Raw genomic sequence first — 20,091 nt, 5'->3', positions numbered from 1 at the left:
GCAGACAGAAAAACGGAGCAGACAGAAAAACAGAGCAGACAGAAAAACAGAGAATACGGAGCAGACAGAAAAACAGAGAATACGGAGCAGACAGAAAAACAGAGAATACAGAGGAGGAGGAGGAAACAAACGACAACACAAATACTTTTTGACAAGCGACCTTTTCCATTCTGTCTCAGGTGGATAAATGTGTCCATTATCTTCCCATCACAAGACAGGAATGAGACTTCATCACTGCTTTCTGTAGAGGTTAGCTTTGTAATCTCGATGTCCTCGCTAAGCATGAAACAGTACACAGAATGTGTACTAGGTCTACTGCTGAATTCACATTACTTGGGCAAATGAAAAACTCCATGCCCTAGTCATTGACTATAACTTGGGCTCTATTCAATCCGTATCGCGGAAGTTCAGCTTTATAGCGCGATTGACAATTAAAGGCAATGTCCGTGAAGACTTCATTCACGGTAAACGCTGCATGTCGGCTCAATCGGAAATGACTTTCACAGTGGCCAATCTTTTAACAGTTCAGCGATACACCCTGAATAGAGCCCTTGGTCAGCTTGGTCAGCTCATATGACCAGGAAAAACTCCTACACATTACACATTATGGACCCAGGTTTTAACCAGATGAGTGAACAGCGTTCTTTAAAGGGTGTGGTAAATGTGACAAGGCCTCAACCAGCATGGAGACAAATTGGGATTGTTAAGAACCACCCTCCAATAGATAGGTGTTTGTAGTAACCCATTGATATGAACTTTACTCATCTTTTCACGTGACATGGTCAACATGTTAAAACATCTATTTTTAACATCCACATTACATATTGACTCACAACAATGGATTAGGTGGCGATTTTATGACAGTATGTCCTTACCTCTGTCTACCACATGGCTGAGTACACAAAGTCAATACAAAAACATACAGATACCTTGAATGCAACATGGTATTTTCATTTTCATTATTCAAAAACCTACAGAGTAAAATAATAATTTACACAAAAAAATGAAAACAAAATACTTGTTTATCTGTTCTAATTTTAGTGTAGCACATCTTGGCAAGTAGTCACAAGCTATTCCAAAACACCAGGCACCTACAGCATGGACCTCCAACGGACAACAGTTAATGTAACATGTAGAGGAGGCCTGTTCACATCACAGTAGGGCATTGACATGGACATTCATCGTTGCCATGGTGACTATACTGTCTTCCACTGAACTGAAACAACAACAACTAAACTGCTAAAGTCTTAAACATGAAGACAGTTTGGAAGAGAAAGAGAGAGAGACAGAGAGAGAGCGAGGGAGAGAGATATATAGAGTGCGATAGAGGGAGCGATAGTGAGAGACAGAGAGAGAGACAGAGAGAGAGCGAGGGAGAGAGATATATAGAGTGCGATAGAGGGAGCGATAGTGAGAGACAGAGAGAGAGACAGAGAGAGAGCGAGGGAGAGAGAGATATAGAGTGCGATAGAGGGAGCGATAGTGAGAGACAGAGAGAGAGACAGAGAGAGAGAGAACTTGTGTGAGTGTAATATTTACTGTTCACTTTTTATTGTTTATTTCACGTTTGTTTATCCATTTCACTTGCTTTGGCAATGTAAACATATGTTTCCCATGCCAATAACGCCCCTTAAATTGAAATTGAGAGAGAGCGAGTGAGAGCAAGGGAGAGAGAGAGACAGGGAGATAGCGAGAGAGAGAGACAGATTTGGGAAAGCAGCAATACTGTAGCGTGTCTGATGGAACATTTGTCAGAGTACTAGTAGGCATTTATGTTGTTTAGATTTTAAGGACATTGTGGATAGATGGAAATGTAAGGTTATAACCCACTAAAATATGAACATTTCATAAAAGTATCACACACACACACACACACACACACACACACACACACACACACACACACACACACACACACACACACACACACACACACACACACACACACACACACACACACGGAAAATAGATAAGACAACACAAAACATAAAGAAGACCTAACAACCTAAAGTTAAAACATTGATAGGTGTCTTCATCCTCATCTTTCAGACATTCAGGGTTTAGCTGTAGGCAGATCAAAACAATAATATGTATGTGCGAAGTACACAAAGACACAGTGACTTCCTTTGTCCTGTCATAATCCCAAAATGCACACATACTGGCCCGTTTTAGGAAAATGCGCATATCGTAGCCTTCTCTACCATCAGCTGCCGTGCAGCATTTCACTTAGTATAGCCTATCCCCTTGCTGCCTAAAAGGCTGTATACTCCTTGTTACACGGGGAGTTCTCTCCCATTTCTCTATCTCTGAAATGGGCGACAGGGGTCCTTCAAGGTAGAGTTCTAGTGAAAGCCTCTCTTCACCTCTCCTCCTGCTCAGTCAGTCTGTCGAGTGGGTCAGTCACACAGTCACAGAGCGGACACTTTGAAGACAGTGGAGCTGGCTGTGGTGTTAATACTGGCGGCCTCTGGGCCGGTGGGGGGAGGGGGGGGTCTGCGCTGGGGGGGTCCGTGAAGACCGTCCCCGTCCGGGGTGGCAGAGTGGGGCGTGGGGATGCTGATGATCGCCGTGGTAATCTGACCGCCCTTGCAGTTGAACAGACCCACCTCGTCTGTCTTCATGTTGAGACTAGAGCGACTGAGAGAGAGAGAGACAGAGAGTATAGAGAGCAAGAGAGAGAGAGAAAGACAGAGTAAGAAAGATAGAGAGATAAAGACAGACATACAGAGGGAGAGGGTGGAATAATACTGTAAAAGTACTGTAATTTTACAAATGGCCCAACAACTTGTAACAAAAGTGCTAGATACAACCCTACACCGCCATCTAGTGTTTTCTATGGGGACTCCATGTGTGCATGACGCATGTCTGTGCCGAGTATGATGAAGTTGCACCATGATTTAAGATCAGCTTAGTCCAGTTAAAGTTGATTGTAGACCTGTGCCTAAGGAGAGGAAACTTGGATTGGATACAACCTGCAATGGATAGGGTTTAGGTTTTATTTATTCACACCAAAGAAAAGAAGTGAAAGACAAAACAGTACAGATAAATACTGGTAAAACGGTGTGCAGGTACGTACAAAAAAAATGTACTGGCCCAGACAATATTACAGTAAATGAGAGATGGGTAAATTAAGCAAAAGTATAGAGTTAGGAAGCAAGCCTGATGTACCTAACCACTAATCTTTCTGATGATACCAACAGATTTCATCACTTTGCTACTGACAAATTTAATATCTAGTGGATGTGACTTGTTCTATTTCATTCTTTAAAAAAAAGTTTTATTTCTTATTCTTACTAGTGAATACAATAGTAGGACTTTCTTTTTAACATTTAAAGATAATCTGTTTATCTGGAACCATTCAGAAAATGTGGCCATACCTGAGTTGGCTTCATTAATTAGTGAATAAAAATGGTTGTGTGATAAAATCAAATTGGTATCATCAGAAAAGAGAATGTAAAGTAGAGTAGGAGACACAGCAGCAAGGTCATTGATATATCTTAGGAATCAAAGAAGACCCCCCCCCCCCCCCTCCCCTATACCTAAATCCGCCACTGCCTGTGGCACACCGCAGGATATCTTGGCCATGGTAGATGCACAGCAATTTGCCTAAACAAATTGTTCTCTATAATAAACATAACTATATATCCAATTATATGTATAATCATGAAAACCGTAATAATGCAATTTCTAAAGTAATATTTCCATGATCAACCGTGTCAAACACTTTGGATAAAAAGATGCCAAGAGCGTATTCAACCTGTCTCCCTGTGCCTGGCTGCCTGCAGTCTCTAACCTGGTGGTGGGGGGTAGCTTGTCCCCGCACTGGATGCGGAGGGCGCTGAGCTCCTGTAGCGGCCCATGCTGATGGCTGGGCTGGAGGGGCATGCTGGAGTTGGGCAGGGGGGAGCTCCTCTTCACCCGGCGGGTACAGCAGGTGCCTATGGGCCTGTCCTGGCTGGAGAGGGAGGGGCTACGGGAGGTGTAGCTCTGGACCGTGGTCTCCAGACAGTTCTGTTCATACAGCTGCTCATCCATAAACTCATGGGCCTGCAGAGGAGTGGCATTAAAAGACAGATGCTGCTCGCTCGATTATATATTCACCCTATAGAAGTGAATATATTAGGTTTATGTAGTTACAGAATAGTTGTCATTAGGTTTATATGGTGACGGAATAGTTATTAGGTTAAACAGTGATAGAATAGTTGTCATTAGGTTTAAATAGTGACAGAATAGTTATTAGGTTAAATAGTGATAGAATAGTTGTCATTAGGTTCATATGGTGACAGAATAGTTATTAGGTTAAATAGTGATAGAATAGTTGTCATTAGGTTCATATGGTGACAGAATAGTTGTTATTAGGTTACACAGTGATAGAATAGTTGTCATTAGGTTTATATAGTGAAAGAATAGTTATTAGGTTAAATAGTGATAGAATAGTTGTCATTAGGTTTATATGGTGACAGAAAAGTTGTTATTAGGTTTATATGGTGACAGAATAGTTATTAGGTTTATATAGTGACATAATAGTTGCTAAAAGGTTTATATAGTGACATAATAGTTGTTATTAGGTTAAATAGTAATAGAATAGTTGTTATTAGGTTAAATAGTAATAGAATAGTTGTTATTAGGTTTATATGGTGACAGAATAGTTGTTATTAGGTTTATATAGTGACATAATAGTTGTTTATATAGTGACATAATAGTTGTTATACGGTTTATATAGTGACAGAATAGTTGTTATTAGGTTTATATAGTGACATAATAGTTGTTATTAGGTTAAATAGTGACAGAATAATTGTTATTAGGTTAAATAGTTATAGAATAGTTGTCATTAGGTTAAATAGTTATAGAATAGTTGTTATTAGGTTAAATAGTTAAGGAATAGTTATTAGGTTTATATAGTGTCAGAATAGTTGTTATTAGGTTAAATAGTTATAGAATAGTTATTAGGTTTATATAGTGACAGAATAGTTGTTATTAGGTTAAATAGTTATAGAATAGTTGTCATTAGGTTTATATGGTGACAGAATAGTTGTTATTAGGTTAAATAGTTCTAGAATAGTTGTCATTAGGTTTATATGGTGACAGAATAGTTGTCATTAGGTTTATATGGTGACAGAATAGTTGTCATTAGGTTTATATGGTGACAGAATAGTTGTCATTAGGTTTATATGGTGACAGAATAGTTGTCATTAGGTTTATATGGTGACAGAATAGTTGTCATTAGGTTTATATGGTGACAGAATAGTTGTCATTAGGTTTATATGGTGACAGAATAGTTGTCATTAGGTTTATATGGTGACAGAATAGTTGTCATTAGGTTTATATGGTGACAGAATAGTTGTCATTAGGTTTATATGGTGACAGAATAGTTGTCATTAGGTTTATATGGTGACAGAATAGTTGTCATTAGGTTTATATGGTGACAGAATAGTTGTCATTAGGTTTATATAGTGACATAATAGTTGTTTATATAGTGACATAATAGTTGTTATAAGGTTTTTATAGTGACAGAATAGTTGTTATTAGGTTAAATAGTTATAGAATAGTTGTTATTAGGTTTATATGGTGACAGAATAGTTGTTATTAGGTTTATATAGTGACATAATAGTTGTTTATATAGTGACATAATAGTTGTTATACGGTTTATACAGTGACAGAATAATTGTTATTAGGTTAAATAGTTATAGAATAGTTGTTATTAGGTTAAATAGTGATAGAATAGTTGTCATTAGGTTAAATAGTGATAGAATAGTTGTCATTAGGTTAAATAGTTATAGAATAGTTGTTATTAGGTTAAATAGTTATAGAATAGTTGTTATTAGGTTAAATAGTTATAGAATAGTTGTTATTAGGTTAAATAGTGACAGAATAGTTGTCATTAGGTTTATATGGTGACAGAATAGTTGTTATTAGGTTTATATAGGGACATAATAGTTGCTATAAGGTTTATATAGCGACAGAATAGCTGTTATTAGGTTAAATAGTAATAGAATAGTTGTTATTAGGTTAAATAGTTATAGAATAGTTGTTATTAGGTTAAATAGTTATAGAATAGTTGTCATTAGGTTTATATGGTGACAGAATAGTTGTCATTAGGTTTATATGGTGACAGAATAGTTGTTATTAGGTTAAATAGTTATAGAATAGTTATTAGGTTTATATAGTGTCAGAATAGTTGTCATTAGGTTTATATGGTGACAGAATAGTTGTCATTAGGTTTATATGGTGACAGAATAGTTGTTATTAGTTTTATATAGTGACAGAATAGTTGTTATTAGGTTTATATAGTGACATAATAGTTGTTTATATAGTGACATAATAGTTGTTATAAGGTTTTTATAGTGACAGAATAGTTGTCATTAGGTTTATATGGTGACAGAATAGTTGTCATTAGGTTTATATAGTGACATAATAGTTGTTATTAGGTTAAATAGTGACAGAATAATTGTTATTAGGTTTATATAGTGACATAATAGTTGCTATAAGGTTTATATAGCGACAGAATAGTTGTTATTAGGTTAAATAGTAATAGAATAGTTGTTATTAGGTTAAATAGTTATAGAATAGTTGTTATTAGGTTAAATAGTTATAGAATAGTTGTCATTAGGTTTATATGGTGACAGAATAGTTGTCATTAGGTTTATATGGTGACAGAATAGTTGTTATTAGGTTAAATAGTTATAGAATAGTTATTAGGTTTATATAGTGTCAGAATAGTTGTCATTAGGTTTATATGGTGACAGAATAGTTGTTATTAGGTTTATATAGTGACAGAATAGTTGTTATTAGGTTTATATGGTGACAGAATAGTTATTAGGTGTGGGGCATGTCAACTCCTCTCGATAACAACATTGGATAACATGTTTCCTTTATTTGAATAACAAATAAGACTATATTTATCATGAAACGTTTTTTACAGAGGAATCCTGACAAGTATGGCAGAGTATGGCTAGACTATGGTTTTCTAGTCATACATTATGTTAGAGTATGGTTAGACGCATGGCTCTCCAACCCTGTTCCCGGAAAAATACCCTCCTGTAGGTTTTTGCTCTAACTCCAGTTGTAACTAGATCACATTTGGAGCAAAATAAACTACAGGACTGTAGCTCTCCAGGAACAGAATTAGAGAGCCCTGGGTTAGAGTATGGTTTTCTAGTCATTGAGTATGTTAGAATATGGTTAGAGTATGGTTTTCTATTCATTGAGTATGTTAGAATATGGTTAGAGTATGGTTTTCTAGGCAGAGAATATGTTAGAGTATGGTTTTCTAGTCACTGAGTATGTTAGAATATGGTTAGAGTATGGTTTTCTAGCCAGACTATGTTAGAGTATGGTTTTCTAGTCATACAGTATGTTAGAGTATGGTTATATTATGATTTTGTAGTCATAGAGTATGTTAGAGTATGGTTTTCTCGTCATATAGTATGGTTGGACTAGAGACTCACAGTGGTCTTCTCCAGACAGTGCAATAGATGGTGGTGTTGACTCTCTAATAATGACATGCTCTTGCTGAGCAGCAGTTCCTCATCGTCTGAGCCCTTAGTGGAGACACACAGAAACACACAAAAACACAAAGAAAAACATACAATACAAACATTTTTAACAGTCACATACATGGCATACAGATGTAGCATCTTAATTTGAGTCAATCTGCTACAGCAGGAAAATAATTATTATGTGGATTATAATTAACATATTTCTTTTTAGGGTTGATATGTTTTTCGTTTGAGCAAATCAAGTCTAAAATTTTAACATGGAAATAGCCAAATTTAGAAGCATTTTTAAACCTCAAATACACAACAAGTCTGCAGGAAAATTATCAACAACAAAAGAGTGATCTAATTAAGATCCTACATCTGTACAATGGTACAAGTGTGTGGATTAGCCAATTGAGCTCAAGGCATTTTGTCTCATTATCAATATCTACCAGACAGGTAGGGTTAAGATTAGTCTTTGCTGACAGAATTCAAGTGGATTGAGGATGTTGCATGTGTAGTTTTTCATTGTAACCTCATGTGATGGCTGATTAAATACCTCGTGGATATTGTTTTGCTTGTAAGGTTGTTGCTTCAGAGAGTTGAAGAGGAGAGAAGAGACAGCGACAGAAAAAAATGAAGACAGAAATGGCTTTACTTCTCATATGGATCAATTTCTTTACAATATTTTTTGTTTGTATTTTACCCCCTTTTTCTCCCCAATTTCGTGATATCCAATTGCGATCTTGTCTCATTGCTGCAACTCCCCAACAGGCTCGGGAGAGGCGAAGGTCGAGTCATGCGTCCTCTGTAACATGACCCGCCAAACCGCGCTTCTTAACACCTGCCTGCTTAACCTGGAGGAAACACCGTTCAACTGATGACCGAAGTCAGCCTGCAGGCGCCCGGCCCGCCACAAGGAGTCGCTAGAGCGCGATGAGCTAAGTAAAGCACTCCCGGCCAAACCCTCCCCTAACCTGGACGACGCTGAGCCAATTGTGCGTTGCCCTATGGGACTCCCGGTCACGGCTGGTTGTGACACAGCCTGGGATCGAACCCAGGTCTGTAGTGATGCGCCACTCGGGAGGGCCCCCATTCTCTACAATTTTCATGAAACATAACTTGATCTAGCAGTTAAACATTGAACTGTTTCAACAACAATTACGGTAAAACACATTTTAAAAATTATATGCAGACATACCTCCTGTTTGCAACAAATGGTGCTAGGCACAACATTGCACAATAGCTGGAAATACTTTTCTGTCTCGATCAACAGAGATCTGTTCCATTTACTCTCATTCAAATTTCACACACAGTCAGTTCAGTGGACAGTTAACACAGCGTTCCTTTGAACGATTACTCTATGAAGGTTTTTCAGTTGGATGAATTCATCTGGAAGTACAATCTCATGTGAGTTTATTTTGCTTGTTGATGTGTGGGGTACTAGCAAACAAATTACCAAGAAGATAAAACCAAACAAAGCTTGTCATCTGACTGAGAAAAACCACAAGGGGAGACAATCTTCCCAAAATGTGTAGAGGACAGAGTTTGCCAGTTCTTCTTCCAGCTACGGTATGTGGGCCCACACAGCACTGACTGACTGCGGTGACATGACAGTAATTCAAAGTGCCAGAGCGCTGGCAGCCGTATCACAGCCACGGTAAAACAACTAACTAAATGATGCCTCTGAATGCTTCAGCTTTCTATCATACTTTTTGCTGTTCCTAAACTCACATGGACTTTGTGCTCCAAGTCTATTACACAGTATTTACTTTAAATGTTACCTTTATTTAACCAGGCAAGTCAGTTAAGAACAAATTCTTATTTACAATGACAGCCTGCCCCAGCCAAACCCAGAAAACACTGGGCCAATTGTGCACCGCCCTACAGGACTCCCAATCACAGCCAGATGTGAACCAGAAACTGCATTGACACCTCTTGCACTGAGATGCAGTGCCTTAGACTGCTGCGCCACTCGGGAGCCCAGTAGACATAGAGGGATTTCAGGCCTTGCTACAGTTAACCAGAGTGTTGCTGAGAGAATGCCAGTCATGTCAGTCTGTGCCATTTATTATGGTAATCCATCCACCGCTCCCTAAATGGCGAAGAAGTGAAGAGATATGGAACATTTGTCCATAAATGCCTGCTGTGATGCACCCCTATCGTTTAATTTCTCCCACAACATGAATACTACCATATTTCAATTCATCCCATAACATTAATACCAATATAATTTAATTTATCCTACAACATCCCACAATGCATACTAAAGCCTTCTAAATCGATGGCATAATTTAGAGCCATTTTCTACTGTAAACTTTCAATGTAGCAGCCAGCACATTCATGGACAATAACAAAGAGTGACACAAACACAATAACAGTTTCTCCTTCTCCCGTCTGACCATGTTTAATTAGGGCTACAGAGAAGACAACATGCCTGACTACGCTTCATTACCTGGAAAACAAGACACAACAGACTTGTGAACTGAAAGAAGACACAAGACAACAGAGAGAGCTAAAACTGACAGCAGAGAGCACTAAAACTGACAGCAGAGAGCACTAAAACAGACAGCAGAGAGCACTAAAACAGACAGCAGAGAGCACTAAAACAGACAGCAGAGATCACTAAAACAGACAGCAGAGAGCACTAAAACTGACAGCAGAGAGCACTAAAACAGACAGCAGAGATCACTAAAACAGACAGCAGAGAGCACTAACACAGACAGCAGAGAGCACTAAAACAGACAGCAGAGAGCACTAAAACAGACAGCAGAGAGCACTAACACAGACAGCAGAGAGCACTAAAACAGACAGCAGAGAGCACTAAAACAGACAGCAGAGAGCACTAAAACAGACAGCAGAGAGCACTAAAACAGACAGCAGATAGCACTAAAACAGACAGCAGAGATCACTTAAACAGACAGCAGAGATCACTAAAACAGACAGCAGAGAGCACTAACACAGACAGCAGAGAGCACTAAAACTGACAATAGAGAGCACTAAAACAAACAGCAGAGAGCACTAAAACTGACAGCAGAGATCACTAAAACAGACAGCAGAGAGCACTAAAACTGACAGCAGAGATCACTAAAACAGACAGCAGAGAGCACTAAAACTGACAGCAGAGAGCACTAAAGCAGACAGCAGAGAGCACTAAAGCAGACAGCAAAGAACGAAAACTGACAACAGAAAACTAAAACAGACAGCAGAGAGCACTAAAACAGACAGCAGAGAGCACTAAAACTGACAGCAGAGAGCACTAAAACAGACAGCAGAGAGCACTAAAACAGACAGCAGAGAGCACTAAAACAGACAGCAGAGATCACTAAAACAGACAGCAGAGAGGACTAAAACAGACAGCAGAGAGCACTAAAACAGACAGCAGAGATCACTAAAACAGACAGCAGAGATCACTAAAACAGATCACTAAAACTAACAATAGAGAGGACTAAAACAGACAGCAGAGAACACTAAAACTGACAGCAGAGAGCACTAACAGACAGCAGAGAGCACTAAAACTGACATCAGAGAGCACTAACACAGACAGCAGAGAGCACTAAAACAGACATGCTTGAGCTTTAGCTCAGCGGGCTAACTCAGCCTTGTGGTATTCACCACTTGGTGCACACATCCTGGGGTCAAACCTAGTTGGTGACATGTGTATATTTCAAACTAGGACTGGGTCCTTTAGCTCAGTGGGCTAATGCAGTCTTGGGCCCTCAGAGGTCAAATGGGAGCCTTACCGTGAGCTCCAGCAGGTCGTTGAGGAGGTCGTTGCGTTTGCTCTGAAGGAATCCCGTGCAGGAGCTGCCTGCCTGGGCTATTCTTATCCTGGCCAGTCTGGCTTTCTGTGTGGGGAGAGGTTAACGTGTCAGAACCAGACAAGGATGAGAAATGTCTTATCATCTAATGGTGAGAATGTGCAGCCTCATCACCCCGTCCCTGGATGATGTAAAATGATGACTCGTATTATTATGGCTTGAAAGGGTTTAGAGTTTCCTATGGTTCAATCTATTTCATGTTAGCTATTATGATCTATTTCATGTTAGTGCAATTGCTGTTTTTAGTAGGATACTGAGGCACTTCCAATGGATCCTTGGTGGGGAATAACTATACACAAAAGAAGAAAAACAGAAGCTAATTGTAGATGGAAATTAAAAATAAGCAATTAAAACTTGCTGCCAATGAGTGTAAAAACATTGAAATGGTGATAAAGATGATGAAGAGCATGATGAAGGACATTATGGTAGGTGAGTTGTGAGTCTGTCAATCCATGCAGGACTTCCAAAGTTCTCTCTTGTTCTAAATCCTAGAGATCTTTCCTTGATCTTGGTGTGTCTGTGACTTATGAAACGGCTATACAGTATGGTAAATGGGGGTGATTAATCTCTTTTTCAGTCCTGTTCATATCCCAATGAATCAAGCTATCCTTCAGCCCCAGTCTCCCTTGTAGCTAAAGCAGCAGGTTTTCCTCTCATAGTCTCTTTATATATTGTCATTTTGATTCATTCTCCATCTCTATGACGGAATCATAAGTCAAGTTATTGGTTAATAAAAAAGTACATCGAGATCACAGAGGACATCTGACAGAGAGAAAAAAAAGGTGAGATTCAAGTGACTACCTTTGGAAAGTATTCAGACCCATTTACTTTTTCCACATTTTGTTAAGTTACAGCCTTATTCTAAAATGGATTTTAAAAAATAAGGTTGAAATTGAGCTCAGGTGCATCCTGTTTCCATTGATCATCCTTGAGCTGGCCTCCTGGCCAAACTGAGCAATCGGGGGAGAAGGGCCTTGGTCAGGGAGGTGACAGAGCTCTAGAGTTCCTGTGTGGAGATGGGAGAACTTTCCAGAAGGACAACCATCTCTGCAGCACTCCACCAATCAGGCCTTTATAGTAGAGCGGCCAGTCGGAAGCTCCTCCTCAGTAAAAGCCCGCTTGGAGTTTGCCAAATAGCACCTAAAGACTCTCAGACCATGAGAAACAAGATTCTCTGGTCTGAATGTAAAGTGTCACATCTGCAGGAAACCTGGCACCATCACTACGGTAAAGCATGGAGGTGGCAGCATCATGCTATGGGGATGTTTTTATCAGTGGCAGGGACTTGGAGACTAGTCAGGATCGAGGCAAAGATGAACGGAGCAAAGTACAGAGAGTTCCTTGAGCGCTCAGGACCTCCGACGGGTTAAGGTTCAACCTTCCAACAGGACAACGACCCTAAGCACACAGCCAAGACAACGCAGGAGTGGCTTCGGGGCAAGTCTCTGAATGTCCTTGAGTGGCCCAACCAAGAGCACGGACTTGAACCTGATCGAACATCTTTGAAGAGAAAATAGTTGTGCAGTAACCATCCCCATTCAACCTGTCAGAGCTTGAGAGGATCTGCTGAGAAGAATGGGAGAAACTCCCCAAATACAGGTGTGCCAAGCTTGTAGCATCATACCCAAAAAGAATTGAGGCTGTAATAGCTGCCAAAGGTGCTTCATCAAAGTACAGAGTAAAAGGTCTGAAAAGGTCTGAATAAATTTGATATCTGTTTTTTAAATATATAAATTAGCAAAAAAAATCTAAAATCCTGTTTTGCTTTGTGATGATGGGGTATTGTGTGTAGATTGATGAGGAAGAAAAACTATTTAATCAAGATTAGAATAAGGCTGTAACGTAAGAAAATGTGCAAAAAGTCAAGGGGTCTGAATACTTCCAAACGGCACTGTAACAGTCTAATGTGCTTTTCACTCGTTCAAGGTGAGTGTCATTTCTTTTACATTGATCCGGGCGAACGCTTTGCAAAAACACACTTTAGAAATCCGAAAAAGAGTTGGAGCATCACTTCTCCCAGAAGACTCCTGTGATGTAATGAAACCCATTTGCTGGTTTAGAGGTTTGGTGATTCAACCTGTGAGACAACCTGTGCTGTCCTTGGGGATTACAGAGCGTGTGGATATGTGTGACTGTGCCAGAACCTGTAGCCTGGTCCCAGATCTGTTTGTACTATCTTGCCAACGCCTATGTCATTGACAAGACAGCACAAACAGATCCGGGAACAGGCCAGCACTTCTATGCTGCTGCTTTTTCTGGCCCTCACCAGTGGGATATAGGACATGTCACTTAAGTGAGCAGGCTGCCTGTTTCATGTCATTCGCTTTATTCAGACAAGTTGATGAAAGGCTTCATTTGATGTAGGAAAAACTTAAATGAAAAACTGGAGCAGAATCTAACTGAAAGGAGGCATTGGAAATATGGGTGATGTGTACTGAGACACACTGTCTCTCTCTGGCCTTGACGGCACACTGTCTCTCTCTGGCCTTGACGGCACACTGTCTCTCTCTGGCCTTGACGGCACACTGTCTCTCTCTGGCCTTGACGGCACACTGTCTCTCTCTGGCCTTGACGGCACACTGTCTCTCTCTGGAGCCTGACGGCACACTGTCTCTCTCTGGCCCTGATGGCACACTGTCTCTCTCTGGCCCTGACGGCACACTGTCTCTCTGGCCCTGACGGCACACTGTCTCTCTCTGGCCCTGATGGCACACTGTCTCTCTCTGGCCCTGACGGCACACTGTCTCTCTCTGGCCCTGACGGCACACTGTCTCTCTCTGGCCCTGACGGCACACTGTCTCTCTCTGGCCCTGATGGCACACTGTCTCTCTCTGGCCCTGACGGCACACTGCCTCTCTGGACCTGACGGCACACTGCCTCTCTCTGGCCCTGACGGCACACTGTCTCTCTGGCCCTGACGGCACACTGTCTCTCTGGCCCTGACGACACACTGTCTCTCTCTGGCCCTGACGGCACACTGTCTCTCTGGCCCTGACGACACACTGTCTCTCTGGCCCTGACCGCACACTGTCTCTCTCTGGCCCTGACGGCACACTGTCTCTCTGGCCCTGACGACACACTGTCTCTCTCTGGCCCTGACGACACACTGTCTCTCTCTGGCCCTGACGGCACACTGTCTCTCTCTGGCCCTGACGACACACTGCCTCTCTGGCCCTGACGACACACTGTCTCTCTGGCCCTGACGGCACACTGTCTCTCTCTGGCCCTGACGGCACACTGTCTCCCTCTGGCCCTGACGGCACACTGTCTCCCTAGCCCTGACGACACACTGTCTCTCTCTGGCCCTGACGGCACACGGTCTCTCTCTGGCCCTGACGGCACACTGTCTCTCTCTGGCCCCGACGGCACACTGTCTCTCTCTGGCCCCGACGGCACACTGTCTCTCTCTGGCCCTGACGACACACTGCCTCTCTGGCCCTGACGACACACTGTCTCTCTGGCCCTGACGGCACACTGTCTCTCTCTGGCCCTGACGGCACACTGTCTCCCTCTGGCCCTGACGGCACACTGTCTCCCTAGCCCTGACGACACACTGTCTCTCTCTGGCCCTGACGGCACACTGTCTCTCTCTGGCCCTGACGGCACACTGTCTCTCTCTGGCCCCGACAGCACACTGTCTCTCTCTGGCCCCGACGGCACACTGTCTCTCTCTGGCCCCGACGGCACACTGTCTCTCTCTGGCCTTGACGGGACACTGTCTCTCTCTGGCCCTGACGGCACACTGTCTCTCTCTGGCCCTGACGGCACACTGTCTCTCTCTGGCCCTGACGGCACACTGTCTCTCTCTGGCCCTGACGGCACACTGTCTCTCTCTGGCCCTGACGGCACACTGTCTCTCTCTGGCCCTGATGGCACACTGTCTCTCTCTTGCCCCGACGGCACACTGTCTCTCTCTGGCCCCGACGGCACACTGTCTCTCTCTGGCCCTGACGGCACACTGTCTCTCTCTGGCCCTGACGGCACACTGTCTCTCTATGGCCCTGACGGCACACTGTCTCTCTCTGGCCTTGACGGGACACTGTCTCTCTGGCCCTGACGGCACACTGTCTCTCTCTGGCCCTGATGGCACACTGTCTCTCTCTGTATGGCACCACTTAACTTTGCTGTGCCATTAACACCGTGACCCCAGCCCAGTCAGAACCTGCTGTGCTGTGGGTGAGAGCCCTCCCTATTGCTCTAGCAACTAGATTTGTGATTTGTGTTACACTAAAATAAAACCTTTGCTGCCATGACTCTGGGCTTCAGTAACATTTCACCAGTGAATAAGACGAGCCACAAAGTTCTACTTGTCCTCTTTGTGTGGCTGGTCAAGCTAGTGGCGACCCTCAGTTAGAGTAAATGGGATGGTGCGTTAGGGGAGCCCGCCACACAGGGTTGATGCCTAACAATACCAATCTTAGTATCCTTCTTACATATTATTGTACTTTAGTTAGCTATGAAAATAGAATAACTATCCGCCTGTCTGCTAGATGAAGTTAAAGGTCTGTACTAGGACGAGGAAGACAGGATAGGATACATGAGAAGTCTGTTCTTTTACAGTGTTGGCCCCAGACGGCCAGCTAATTGTACTGGGAGCCTGGAGCAGCCAGCCCGCTATTAAATCAGGGAGGAAGACTGATGAGGGGGAGGGAGGGAGAGGAGAAGACAGCTAATTTGAGAGACACCCGCTCTGGCTCGTCAGCGAACGTGGACCAACCCACCGGGCACAGATGTCAGTTCAACATCTATTCCACGTTGGTTCAATGAAATTTCATAGGAATGAAATGGAAACAACGTTGATTCAACCAGTGTGTGCCCAGTTTGAAGGTGCATGTGGTACACATTTCAGAAGCCTGGCACAAGAGAGTAATAACTGTTAGCAGGTACGGGCAGGAGGTAGGGGGTAGGGGTCGTCAGGGACAGTCTTTAGAGACTGATTAGCACCGTGTCTATGACGTTTCCACTGCAGTGTTAGAAGATAAAATGACAATGCTACTCACTGTAGAAACCATAGGAAAGCACACACCAGTTATTTGCCCTCAGGAGTGTAACCACAGGAATGTGACCTCAGGAGTGTAACCACAGGAATGTGACCTCAGGAGTGTAACCACAGGAATGTGACCTCAGGAGTGTAACCTGGGGAGTGTAACCTGGGGGGAGTGTAACCTGGGGAGTGTAACCACAGGAATGTGACCTCAGGAGTGTAACCTGGGGAGTGTAACCACAGGAATGTGACCTCAGGAGTGTAACCTGGGGAGTGTAACCTGGGGAGTGTAACCTGGGGGGAGTGTAACCTGGGGTGTGTAACCTGGGGAGTGTAACCTGGGGAGTGTAACCTGGGGAGTGTAACCTCAGGAGTGTAACCTGAGGAGTGTAACCTGGGGAGTGTAACCTGGGGAGTGCAACCTGGGGAGTGCAACCTGGGGAGTGCAACCTGGGGAGTGCAACCTGGGGAGTGCAACCTGGGGAGTGCAACCTCAGGAGTGTAACCTCAGGAGTGTGTCCTGAGGAGTGTAACCTCAGGAGTGTGTCCTGAGGAGTGTAACTTGAGTGTAACCTGAGGAGTATGACCTCATACTGGACTCAACTACACTCTGCCTTGATCGACTATTATCATTTTATGAAAGGTCAACACCACTGGGGCTGTGGTGAGAGTAGTTAGGCACGGCCACTTAATGCTTGGTGTGTGTGTGTACTTAGCGTTTAGTGGGTATGGTCAGAGCACCTGTAGAGGGTCACTCTCCCAGGAACTCCGAGAACACACAGGATGTGTGCAGGCTGACGGCGTAGCAGTCAGACATGTGTTTTTGTCTTGTCCCTTGTAAACATAGTTTTTCCTTGTTTTTTTTCATATATATATTTAATATTTTAATATCACTTTCTATCTACGGACTGAATATACTCTCCTGCAACCCGCCTCACCCAATGTGGTATGGATCTGCTATATTTATACTTAAGAACTCATCAACTCATCAACAGCTAGCCAACTAACTGGCTACCAGCTAACTGGCTACTAGTTAGCCACGGCCCGCTAGCTGTCTAAAGTACATCGGACTGTTAGCTTAAGAGGCCCATCGGACAAATTCTTTGGCCACTATACCCACCATGCTGATCCGTTGTCTGAACCGCCGCCTGAACCGGAACCCCAACAGATGCTAGCCAGCTAACTAGCTACTAGATAGTAGTCAGCTAGCCACTGCAAGCGGTCATCAGCTACCTTTAGCACGGACAACTCTCGCCAGTCTGCACAGTGCGACTCAAACCAGAGCAATTTGGACTTATTTTTCTCCATATCTCCGGATTCCTACCGCAAGCTCTGAACCTTTTTTTTCTTCTTCACCCGGATCACCGCAGCTAGCTAGCTGCTATTCGAGTGGCCACTCCTGGCTAATGTCACTGTCCCGAAGCAATAACCAATTAGCCTGGAGCTAGCCTTGCTAGGCCCAACTCCCGGCTAGCCAAAAAGGTCCACCAGCCACTACTTGGGCTACAATATCTATTTTTGCCAACTAGCTTGGACCCCCGCCGACTCATCACGACTGGACCACCGATGTCATTCGCCCGGTGGGGTTTTTCTCAACTGGCTCTGCCATCGCTTCGTCCCCTGAAAAGGTTTGTTTTATTTATTGCCCTAGCATACTCTGCCAACCCGGATGTCCTTGCCGTGTCTGAATCCTGGCTCAGGAAGACCACCAAAAACCCTGACAAAAACCCTGACATTTCCATCCCTAACTATAACATTTTCCGACAAGATAGAACTGCCAATGGGGGCGGTGTTGCAATCTACTGCAGAGATAGCCTGCAGAGTTCTGTCTTACTATCCAGGTCTGTACCCAAACAATTCGAGCTTCTACTTTTAAAAATCTACCTTTCCAGAAACAAGTCTCTCACCGTTGCCGCTTGATATAGACCACCCTCTGACCCCAGCTGTGCCATGGAGACCAAATGTGAACTGATTGCCCCCCATCTATCTTCAGAGCTAGTGCTGCTAGGTGACCTAAACTGGGACATGTTTAACACCCCGGCCATCCTACAATCTAAGCTTGATGCCATAAATCTCTAACAAATTATCAATGAACCCACCAGGTACAACCCCAAATCCGTAAACACGGGCACCCTCATAGATATCATCCTAACCAACTTGCCCTCCAAATACACGTCTGCTGTTTTCAACCAAGATTTCAGCGATCACTGTCTCATTGCCTGCATCCGTAATGGGTCTGCGGTCAAACGACCACCCCTCATCACTATCAAATGCTCCCTAAAACACTTCAGCGAGCAGGCCTTCCTAATCGACCTGGCCCGACCTTGACCTCATCCCATCAGTAGAGGATGCCTGGTCATTATTTAAAAGTGCCTTCCTCACCATCTTAAATAAGCATGCCCCATTTAAAAAATGTAGAACCAGGAACAGATATAGCCCTTGGTTCTCTCCAGATCTGACTGCCCTTAACCAACACAAAAACATCCTATGGCGTTCTACATTAGCATCGAATAGCCCCCATGATATGGAACTTTTCAGGGAAGTCAGGGACAAATATACACAGGCAGTTAGGAAAGCTTAGGCTAGCTTTTTCAAGCAGACATTTGCATCCTGTAGCACAAACTCAAAAAAGTTCTGGGACACTGTAAAGTCCGTGGAGAATAAGAGCATCTCGTCCCAGCTGCCCACTGCACTGAGGCTAGGAAACACTGTCACCACCGATAAATCCACTATAATTGAGAATTTCAATATGCATTTTTCTACGGCTGGCCATGCTTTCCACCTGGCTACCCCTACTCCGGTCAACAGCACTGCACTCCCCACAGCAACTCGCCCAAGCCTCCCCATTTCACCTTCACCCAAATCCAGAGAGCTGATGTTCTTAAAGAACTGCAAAACCTGGACCCCCTACAAATCAGCCGCGCTAGACAATCTGGACTCTCTTGTTAAAATTATCTGCCGAAATTGTCGAACCCCTATTACTAGCCTGTTCAACCTCTCTTTCGTATCGTCTGAGATTCCCAAAGATTGGAAAGCTGCCGCGGTCATCCCCCACTTCAAAGGGGGAGACACTCTAGACCCAAATTGCTACAGACCTATATCTATCCTACTGTTAGGAAATTATGATTAATATGACTGAACAAATCATTTTAAATGGAACTGTAACTAAGTAAACTTATACTCTGTTTTATTGTTATCTGATTGACAATATGAGTTCATAAGAAGGGATTGTGTGACACGGACAAGGAGTAATAAAAAGTTAATGAACATCATTCCAACTAGGCAGAAACAAATGGGTTGTGGACTGTGTAAACACAGAAGGTCGTTAGCCTATGGTTGACCCTACTGAAACTTAGCTCTGGGGTTTTTAGATAAGTCAGTGAGTGCATTCCTAGGTTTTCTGTTAATTAAAACTGTCAGTTCAGTGGTGATCGATAATGTTGAGGGGTCATAAGTTATCTGGGAGTGTGTTAGTAAGTTAGAATGAACTTTTCACCTTACTTTGTCCCGGTCGAGAGGAGGGGATTCTGTTAAAGCAGTGAAATGACGTCATGATCTGTATATAAACTGCTGCACGTGTTTAAGTGGGAGCGCGCTCCGAGAATAAATTCTATGACCTATTATTTAAAGACTGGTCTGCGTCTATTTTATGTAAACAAGAAATCTTACAAATTCTCATAAAATAGATTAAGGGCTTTCAATTGATGAAAGCACATTGGCATTATTAAATTACAGTAACAATTGGTCCTTCGAGCCGGATTCCACAAACTTCTCTGTCGTCCAAAGGGAAAAGCCGAAAACCGTGCAC

The 20,091-nt window shown here is 43.0% G+C and overlaps 1 protein-coding gene across 2 annotated transcripts in view; it reads right to left on the bottom strand.

The window, feature by feature from the left end:
* Positions 1 to 729: 729 nt before the first annotated feature.
* The window catches only part of LOC109864922 (potassium voltage-gated channel subfamily D member 3), a 139,078-nt gene continuing 119,716 nt past the window's right edge, over positions 730 to 20,091 (bottom strand). The window contains exons 4-8 of one of the 2 annotated variants that reach the window (XM_031834832.1): positions 11,222 to 11,326; positions 8,038 to 8,070; positions 7,449 to 7,541; positions 3,794 to 4,047; positions 730 to 2,637 (exon numbers count right to left, since the gene is read on the bottom strand). In XM_031834832.1, coding sequence (XP_031690692.1) covers positions 2,409 to 2,637; positions 3,794 to 4,047; positions 7,449 to 7,541; positions 8,038 to 8,070; positions 11,222 to 11,326 — 714 coding nt within the window. In that variant the 3' untranslated portion in view covers positions 730 to 2,408. The remainder of the gene's footprint in view (positions 2,638 to 3,793; positions 4,048 to 7,448; positions 7,542 to 8,037; positions 8,071 to 11,221; positions 11,327 to 20,091) is intronic. The other variant, XM_020453034.2, reaches the window with a different exon arrangement.

The sequence above is a fragment of the Oncorhynchus kisutch genome, linkage group LG1 (assembly GCF_002021735.2).
Source record: "Oncorhynchus kisutch isolate 150728-3 linkage group LG1, Okis_V2, whole genome shotgun sequence".
Taxonomy (NCBI): Eukaryota; Metazoa; Chordata; class Actinopteri; order Salmoniformes; family Salmonidae; genus Oncorhynchus; species Oncorhynchus kisutch.
Note: the sequence above shows the minus strand (reverse complement) of the source record. Positions and strands in the feature narration are given on the sequence as shown.